Below are 9,895 nucleotides of genomic sequence, written 5' to 3'. Positions count from 1 at the left end.
GAGGAAACATGAGAGGCAGGCAAACATGTGCCTAACCCCGAGTAACTGGACTGACACAAGCACAAAACTGTGAAGAGATGAACGGCGCCATCTAGTGGTGGGGGAAGTAGGTGCACTACGGAAACTACACATTAGGAGGTGACAACCCGCTCTTATATCAGTGGGTATCTACTAGAAAAAGAAAGAGACCGCCTCAAAGGCCTCAAGGTTAATTGAATATCAATTACTTTTGTTAATTTTGTTGTGACTGACGAGGACAAAGTCACTATTTTAAGTTTATTGTGCTCAAAATGTAGCCGGTTAGATTAAGACACAAAAACCTGAAACTTTTCCCCCCATAATTTGAGGATTAGCAAAATTGTCTCTGATAATATAATTTGCGTTATGTTTAAAATTCATGTATTCATGTGATAAACCATTCTCAATAACTGTGTAGAAAGACAACAGCAGCCATGTGTATAAAATGTTTAATGTTTAAAATATGATCGCTGAAATGCAGCTTACAGTACAAACACACAACTAAACAACAAAAAACACATTATTGTATTGTTCCAGTGTGTTTCTAGCTACAGAAGAAGATATTTTTGTTGTGATTGTGTCTTCACATGTGATAAAATACTGTTTATATTAGTGACAGAGCAACTGTCTGTCCACTCTCTCTAAGACGCATCGTGCAGCTTGGTGCCTCATGGTTTCTTAGGTTTTGCTTTGGAGACCACTTTAACAGCACTGGAAACTGATTTGGCTCCTTGCAGGTTCTGGGCGGTGCAGACGTACGCTCCCTCGTCAACAGCTCTCACCTCGTCTACCAGGAGAACCGACTGAGACTGCTGGAGGGCTGTTCCACCACTGACTGGACTGATGCTCTCCTGTGTGTGCAGAGGCCTGCCGATCTACAAGCAGCACAGATGCTCCATTTAGACATAACACATGCTATACAGCAAAGTGAAAGTAGCCTTTAGGTCTTGAGCATGCAGTCTTTGCGAGATGTTAATAAATACTAATAGGCCTGGATGCACTGCAGTGCATATGTTGAATACCTTTTAAGTAATAGCAAACTATCTAAAAGCACAACGTAGGCTGTAATGACAGGGTGTCCACTAACTACGCAGACTTCACTCATCAGCCTGACGTATATGTTCTTACATGCATCTAAATGTCTTTTTACTGATCCGTAGAACATTATTGAATGACCTATTACCATTATTAAAGTCATAGGTTAAACCCATTGTATGCATGCTGTGTTGTATTGAAGCATGAAAACAAATTAGCCCTCTCTTTCTCAGTGTCTGACCTTCTGTCCTGGGTACTCCCATGTGAACTCTATGGCTACATCCTGCTCTCCCACCACAGTGCAGCTGACGTGCAGGTTCTCCCCCACAACCACCGAGCTTGACGATGCCAGGATCACGGGGGCAGGTGGACCCATGGGGTCTAATGGCAGAAGTTAAATACAGGCGAGTTACTGTGTGTTGGTAATATGTTACATCCAATAATAATTTGACAATAGCTGGCATTAGATAGCATTATGAAACTGGGAGGAATGTGAATGTTCCGTGTGTCCCCTGTAATCTTGAAAAAGCCCACAAAGAGGGAACAGAGTACTACAATGCTAGATTGGAGACTCTGGTTGTCCAACGCATGCTGCCATGCCCCTGATAAGCAGCTAGAGCAAACAAATAAAAGCATAATCTGAGAACTGGATGACTCACAGTTGACATAAATGAGCATGTACTTAGTGGAGCTCTGCCTCAGGTTGCCCAGACTGGCTACGCAGAACAAGGCTCCGGCGTGATATGGCCGGGGACGATGGATGGTGAAGCCCTTCTTTACATCAAAGGAAATCTCTGTCCCATCCACGGCCACTTCCACTGGTGGAAACTCACGGTGCAAAGTTACTTTGGCCTGAGGGGACGTCACCTGGCAGGGGAGCACCGTTGGCCAATTAGTCCTCAGCTGAATCACCTCGTAGTAGTCAGAGGAAGGAACAAATAGTTCCTGTGGGTCTGGTTGGTGCAGAGAGAGAAGATATGGCAGATTGGGGATAAGATATCATGTGGATATAAAGAGGATCCCTATCAAGCTGAAGATAGAATAAAGCAGAGGCTGTATGACATAAAAGTGTGCGTGTCAGCATCAATAAAGTTTATTAATCGTACCTGGAAAGAACACGAAGACCTTGACAGCTTTGCCATACTCCTTCCTGCAGTCAGTATCTTCGCAGTACATTGGGTAACAGGTGTACTGGCCTGTGTCAGCCCCAGTAGTGTTGACCAACGTTAGAGCGCCATATCGCTCATGTTGGACGATCCTGAAGAGCCGACGGCAAAAAGTGATACAAAGGCACAACTCCAGCAGGTCATTATTGTGTGATTTCAATAATAATATACACATCATACATAATGAAAGTGCATTGACCATGTTACCTGAGCCTTCCGTCATCATCTTCCTCCAGGTACGAGGGGACGCTCCACTGCACAGGTTTGCCCCTGCACCTCAGCTCCAGAGTGTCTCCTGTGGGAACACTTATGGTTTCTCCCACCTTTTGAAATCTCCCCCTGTCCAGCACCTTTATGGGTCAGATACAAAATCGCCAGTAAATCACATATGCACGTGCACAGATGCAGAGTTTAATCAAAAGTTATTCTTTACTAGATGAAATACCTGCGTGATGACGGTCTGTGCCTGGGCTGCAGGTGCAGCTTTAATCTTTGGTTTGGCTGTTACTGCTCCTTTATTTGTTGCTTTCCCAAGTTTGGATTTTCTTTGCATGGCCTTTCTTCCTGGTGTGGTCCTCTGTTCTTGAGCATCTTTTTGACAATAACCTATACAGTGTACAGAGCACCTGACACATCAGTAATGTCCAGATGGAATAATAATAATGTTGGAGTGATAAGGAGTTAATAGTAACAGTAAGATTGCTGTGTGTGGTATTTCAGCGTAATTTCATCAGATGCTAACTGTTACATTCACGTGAAATTTTCCGTCCTTGGCAATTCTAGGCGCATATTTCCACAGAACTGCTTAGCAAAAGAGCAAATCACTTACCCAACTCGAAGATTAATGCACAAATAAGGAGAGTGCTCAGTAACAGCCTCCCCTTCGAACCACACGAGTACACCAAAGGCATGATTGATGGCGGATTACCAAAGTGGTGTGTGGATTGTTAGTTTGTGTACTAAAACACAGAGAATGTACTGCAGGAACTGAAAGAAGGGAAGGAAGGAAAGTAAAAAAAAAAAAAAAAAGGGGGCAGAGCTTGCAAAGTGAGTGGTCAGCTGTTTACCAGAGTCATACAAATTCCTCCTCCTGAGAGTGGCATTAGTACCCCAAATTCCACCTGACTGGCTCAATGGAGGCTTTTAAGCTTGTCCAGACCAATGAGGGTCCAGAGACAGAGGCCCCTCCATGTGGAGTCACTCAGCTTGCTTGACTGTTTGCTTAGCTGCTGGCCTGGAAGTGTGCAAGCAGCATGAGCCTGGCATTCCAAAACACACCGAATAGTCCAGACGAGGGCTGTAGGAAGGTTAATAAAACATTTGGTGACTAATAAACCTTGTGTCAAACACGGTAATTATGTTTCCACACATACAGGGAGACAGGAAGACAGAGCTTCTGCAGCTTTAGACTGTTTCTGAGTTGTTCTAATAATGAACGGAAACCAACCTTTTTTAATGTGCAGTGTAACTATAAAGGCCTCTCAGAATTTAAACTTTAGAATAGAAACTTGTTTCTATACTCATTTTTTATTCCCTTTGAAATTATAAATGTTGTATTTTTGATTAAATTCATATCATGTGGTACATTTCCATTTGAGGGAATAGCTAAGCCACATTTTGAGCATGGCACAGGTAAGCTGCTGTGAAAGGTCTTTTTGTTCTCGGTGAACTCTGGGTACGAAGCCATCACTGGCTCTTTATCCACGAGTACTAGACCTTTTACCTTTATCGACATACTGGACGCTGCAGAAAATAAACTGCAAGTTATAAAAGCAAGGATAAATTATTTTTATTTAATTTATATATTTACAACATATAATTAGAAAACCTGCAGTTTTTGTATTTACACTGTGAAAAAATAAACAATTAATACAGTGAATCTTTTAAACTAAGAAAAAACATTTTACCATTTCACAAAAAGGTTTTTTCTGTGTATAGTGCTTATCTTGTGTTGTCTAACACTATCAGTGCCCTGGTTGTTTATAATAAATGTATTAGACTAAAAGTGTAAATAAAGGTGGTGTTAACTATATAAAAAATATTTCTGGAGCCCCTTTTAGCTATGTTTTTGACAAGGCTATGACATTTTCACAGGCAGCACAACCACAAAACTCTAGTAAATAGTTATATTAAAATAAGCCTATGTGACGTTTACATTTTATGTTTTTAAATATGCAATGATTTTTTTTTTTACATACATTTCCCTGATCAACATCTTGAAGGTCCAAAAATGTCAGGCACTCTCTTATGTGAGGAATAATAATCTTTAGATAAACGATAAGCTTCAACAAGGTGTCATCAAGCGTCAGTGTGGAACAAAGGTTAACAGGGTGACACGTTAGTCCATTTGTCTTCACTTAAATGCTGCACACCTGTCACACTGACACTGTCAGACACTGCAGAAACTGATCTGCACAGGTGCACAGGTGCGTGTGAAACAGTAGTTACACACACACACACACACAGAAATCACTCTCTGTAACATCTCTACTTCCTCTATCTTCTATTCTTCCTCCCTCCAGCTGAGCTTAGAGTTTTGCTTCTTTAATGATGTCGATGTTTGTTTTGCCGCTGACAGTTTCTATATTCCTGTGGTTGGTTGTTAGACGCTTCTTCTGGACACTGTTGCGGATCCCGTAACCAAAATAGATGAGCAGCCCTACAGGAAGAAGATGGGAATAATCACACTACACCGACTGAATTGAGGAAAGTCTCCTAAAGCTTTCAGGTAGAAGTTACTGTAGGTCTTACCCACTAACATCCAGACAGCATACCGTATCCATGTGTCTCCACCTAGCTGCACCATCAAATAGCCATTAATGAGTGTACTCACTAAAGGTAGAGCAGGGACAAATGGCACCTAAAAAGAAAAAAAGAAGACATTAAACACTTTAGTGTTGATGTTCATAAGAAATTATACACAACACTTGGGTGTGACACAATTAAAATACTCTCACCATGAAAGATGCCTTAGTGGGGTTTTGTGGGTATCTATAGATGAGACCCGCGATGAGCAACAAGGCGAAAGCAAAGACGCAGATAAGCACCAAACTCCATGCTTCCATGCGGGCCACAGCATCAAGGGCTTGTGTCAGTATGATACATAGTGCAACAACACATGCAACTGCAGATAAAGAAAAATATGAATGAGAGAGGTCAGTAACTGGTCCAGAAACCTACTGGAGTACTAAGGCATTATAGTGCTTAAGAATGAGCTGAGATGCCACACATTGCTAAGTAATCTTTGCCCTACATACCAGAAGCTATAGTTAAAATTGTGACTGTTCGTGAGGTGGAGGAGTTGGGAGATGATGGAGGCTTCAGGAAGCTAAATTTGGAATTGACTTCTTCGGTTTGTTGATCTTTTTCTTCAGATGGATCCGCCTGGTACCTTGATTGCAAAGAGAAGAAATTGTTATGAGTTTTTTGGGGGGGCAAAAAATTCTAAGTGAAGACTGAGTGATAATAAAGAAGTACCTCAGTATTAGGATGCATATGGCTACAAGTGTGTAAGCGAACAGAGTGCCAATGGACATCATTTCCACCAAGGCCTCCAGGTCAAACAGCACAGCCATGATGGCTAAAGGTGACAACAGGGAACACAGAGTTTGAGAATCCAGAAACATCACCACGTGTGCACACAGGTTTTGAACAGCTGGAGCATCTGTACCTGCCACGACCCCAGAAGCTATTGTAGCTATAGCAGGACTGCCTTTGGAGGTGACTTTGGTCAGGGGACGGAAAAGCAGCCCATCTCTAGCCATGGCAAACAGGACCCGGGGCATAGGGAACATTGAGCCCAGCAGGCTGGAGAAACAAACAATAACTTAAATGCTTTCAGAACTGGTTCATGGTTCCAACAACACATGTATACTGTACATACAGCATATCTTTTATCATCTATATGGACAATAATGGACTCTTCTCATGGACTTGCAAAAAAAGACATCTATTTGTAATATTAATACCTACAGTGGTTTGTCTAAGTTAGGAGAGTCTCCAATTCATTTTGATATCTTTGTTTTATTGTTATGATTTCCTACTTACCAATAAAACACAAAGGCCATTAAGATTGAGTGATAAACGAACCTGGTCGTGGTGCACAACCAGTGTTTGTACATTTTATGGTAATCCTAATGGCTCTTTGCGTCAAGGTGTGGCTAACATTGAAATCCTGTTGCTAAGGGTGCAAAGGTGAAACATCTTATCCCAGAAAATCTATTCTGAAACATGTGCTCCATAAATTCAATTTGTAGTTTCAAACTACAGTAATGAGTGAAACGTCTGTCTTAAAATTTTATATCAAGTCAATTTGATAATGTACATTTTTGTGTTCTTGTAACACAACACGCTTTACAAGACAAGACAGAGTGAGTTTCATATAGTAGTTGACTTTTTTTTAATGAGTGGAGTAAACTCCCAGATGTTCATTTATTCAACTCATCTGGTCCAAGTCAGAACAAATGGTGATATGTTTTAAGGATAGATATTATAATAATAATATTTAGAAATTTTACATAGAATTTTCCCCAAAATATAAAACTTAGATATTTACAATGAACAGTGGTTTCATACCTGGTTGACAGGGCACACAGTGATCCCGCAGCTACAGCGTACTTGGCGGGACCCCAGCCGACATATTCAAAGGCAACTGGCAGGGGGCTTTTCTCACTGAGCATGTAGTAGGGCATCATCAGGGTAAGAGCAGCAGACACAGCAAAGTAGGCCAGGAAACAGATGAGCAGGGAGGCCACGATGCCAAAAGGGACGGACTTTTGAGGGTTTTTCACCTCCTCACCTGCGGCGGTAGATGTAAAGATGTGTACATTATATTTCCATTTGTTTGGTATGTGAAATGGAAAGGGCAGGCCTATCTTATTACACTATGTTGGCAAGGTGCACTTCAAAAACTGCCATCAGAGTATACTGTAAAAGTGACCACATGATGTAATAAATGATGAAGTACAAGATGAAATGTGTAATTCTGTTCTTGTATTTATTCAGTAAATAATTATGTCAATAAAACGTAATAAACTCTAATAACCATATATAAAACCCCTGGTAATGAGATGAGGACAACTCATCCTCTTACCTGTTGTAGCGATGCAGTCAAATCCCACAAAAGCATAGAAGCACGTTGCGGCTCCAGCTAGCGTTCCAGTGATGCCATATGGAAAAAATCCACCCACTCCATACACACTTGTCACATTGGCAGTGGAGCTCAGGTTTCTGCACACGAGAGCGAGAGCAGTATCTCATGGTTATTTACAGTGAGATATAAGACAAATGGAAGTAGACCACATTGCTCTTTGACATTACTTGAGCTCTGCTGTGGCGTTTATCAGACTCTCTTCACTGATTTGCCAGTTGGAGATGTTTCCCTTGATGAATCCAGAGATGGTCACAAACAGCAGCACCAGGATGTTGATTGCTGTGAAGATCTTGTTGATTGTTGTCGACTCTTTTACTCCAAACGCCAGCAGGCCTTAGTGGAAAACAATGTGAATGTGCGTTCTAATGACTTTATTACTGTCACCACCATAACAACATGTGTTTAATCATTTTACCTGACAGCAGTACAATAAGAGCCGCAGCAAAGACATCTGGGTAAGGGGCCAGACCAGGTAGGCCCATGGCTGCATGTTCTTCAAAGTATTTAGATATGACACCCCCAATGAGGTCATCAAATGTCCCACTCCATGCCAGGGCAACACTGGACGTCCCTGAGCACAAAGTAAGAGAAAAGTGCAATAAACTAAACAGCCTCATAAACAGAGAACATTGACAGTGACGTTTGCTTTCATACATTTTTCATGACTCATTTATTTTAAACCATCCCCAATGTTAATGGGCTTTATAGGGATATTAACATGCAAGCAATGAACTTAATAGCTTATGTATGAAGAAAGTAAATTTTTAAATGACGTTAAGCATCAAGTAAATTACTAAACTTAAATGTTAAAAGGGCCATTAAGACTTTGCTTGTGCAGCAGGTAGAGGGTCACAAAGTCCCAGAGTCTCATGTTGATGGTTGATCATTTATGGACCTCAGTGTTCTTATGTAAGAATAATAGGGTGCAAATTGCTGATGGAAATCAGTCATTAAATCATTCAAGATGGTGAGATAACACAAATAAGGTAAAATAAAATGTTCCTTTTTGCCACATGCAGGCAAAAAAAAAAAAAAAAAATCAGCTGATTCAATAAAATAATTAGATTTATGCAGTTATTTATCGTAATAAATACATAAATGCTGTTTTTTACACTTGCCTATGACGTATGAGAGTAATAGATTCCAACCAGTGATAAATGCCAGTAGCTCTCCAACAGTCACATAACTGTAAAGGTATGCCGAGCCTGTTTTAGGAACCCGGGACCCAAACTCTGCATAGCACAGCCCAGCGAATATGGATGCCACAGCGGCAATGAAGAAAGAAATGATGATGCTGGGTCCAGCAGTGTCTCTGGCCACCTCTCCAGACAGTACATAGACACCTGCCCCTAGGGTGCTACCCACACCAAGGGCCACCAGGTCCAGAGTGGTCAGGCATCGGTTAAATGTGGACTGCTCCCCATCGGGCTCCAGGGGCTTCCTCCGAGATAGGCTCACCAGAAAAGACTTCACCTTACCGCACGGCATTCTTCTAGTAGTTTTAGATCAGGATGGAAAGATGTGGAAATTTTAATATGAAGAGACAGGTTGATGTAAGTTGATGCTGTGGAGAAAGAGTGAGTAAGTAGAAGGGAGAGTGAGGGGAGAGGAGAGAAGCAGGGGAGGAAGGGCGGATCAGCGACCATATCAGTGAATAATTGTCAGGTCAGCCCCACAGTTTCCTCTTCAGTGACATATTATTAACAAAATCAATTTTTAGTTTAGCAGATACCTTAATGACAAAATGCTAAAAGAGATTTTCGTTAGGAAAAATACTGAAATAAATGAATAAAAAAAAAAGCAAACTCAGGGGTCGTCTGGTAAAACTCATACTCTATTAATAATTAACTTAATTTAAATTAAAGTTAAAGACAAAATGAATTCACTCACCTCTTGTGTGTGATGCCGTGGTCTCACTGGTGTGCTTAGAGGATACAATTATTAGGATCCTTTAGTCTCCACAATCTTATTATCCATATATTCATCCGTTCTTTATCACCTCCCCTTATCACCTCCCCCTGATATGATAGTGCTGATGCCTGAAGTTTTCATCGCCACCCTGCATGACTGCACTTTACTCAACCTTCCCACAACTGCTTCCTTGAGCATTTCGGAGGACGAAGATTAATTTATAAATTCTCATATACCTGCCAATAAAAACATTGTTTTGTAATTTGCCACTGGTAAAAAAGAAATAAAGACATAAAGCTGAGGTCGTTCCTCCTCCCCTGTCTCGCTGAGGTACATAAAAGGTAAATGTGTTCTATGAGTTCGAAGTTTATCCTTCAAAGTTTAAACTTTAGAATAAGAGAAATAGAAACTTTATACACTTTATTCCAAGCTTAAATTTCAGTTGCTCCACTACCTATTAGTGAAATAGGGTTATTCCCCTCTTAAATAGAAGTATGCAGAGCGTTTGCTTTTCAGATCATACATCAGCTGTCACGGCAGCTACTTTGTAGTTTCCTTGCTTGTCTTACATGTCTCCATCTCTGCCTGAAGGTGTGAGCCTGCCAGAATAATG

At 41.1% G+C, this 9,895-nt stretch overlaps 2 protein-coding genes across 2 annotated transcripts; both read right to left on the bottom strand.

The window, feature by feature from the left end:
- Window positions 1–494: 494 nt before the first annotated feature.
- Window positions 495–3,192, bottom strand: LOC113160539 (platelet-derived growth factor receptor-like protein). Its single transcript, XM_026357845.1, has 7 exons — window positions 3,049–3,192; window positions 2,665–2,825; window positions 2,427–2,569; window positions 2,160–2,311; window positions 1,713–2,006; window positions 1,295–1,434; window positions 495–893 (listed from the first exon to the last, which is right to left on the bottom strand). The coding sequence occupies exons 1-7, from the start codon at window positions 3,128–3,130 to the stop codon at window positions 687–689; spliced, it is 1,179 nt and encodes a 392-aa protein (XP_026213630.1). The 5' UTR covers window positions 3,131–3,192; the 3' UTR covers window positions 495–686.
- Window positions 3,193–4,012: 820 nt separating this feature from the next.
- Window positions 4,013–9,335, bottom strand: LOC113160538 (cationic amino acid transporter 2-like). Its single transcript, XM_026357844.1, has 12 exons — window positions 9,262–9,335; window positions 8,490–8,935; window positions 7,787–7,942; window positions 7,539–7,704; window positions 7,312–7,448; window positions 6,795–7,017; window positions 5,890–6,026; window positions 5,697–5,799; window positions 5,477–5,610; window positions 5,177–5,343; window positions 4,971–5,079; window positions 4,013–4,878 (listed from the first exon to the last, which is right to left on the bottom strand). The coding sequence occupies exons 2-12, from the start codon at window positions 8,857–8,859 to the stop codon at window positions 4,748–4,750; spliced, it is 1,833 nt and encodes a 610-aa protein (XP_026213629.1). The 5' UTR covers window positions 8,860–8,935; window positions 9,262–9,335; the 3' UTR covers window positions 4,013–4,747.
- Window positions 9,336–9,895: the final 560 nt, after the last annotated feature.

The sequence above is a fragment of the Anabas testudineus genome, chromosome 10 (genome assembly GCF_900324465.2).
Source record: "Anabas testudineus chromosome 10, fAnaTes1.2, whole genome shotgun sequence".
NCBI lineage: Eukaryota > Metazoa > Chordata > Actinopteri > Anabantiformes > Anabantidae > Anabas > Anabas testudineus.
Note: the sequence above shows the minus strand (reverse complement) of the source record. Positions and strands in the feature narration are given on the sequence as shown.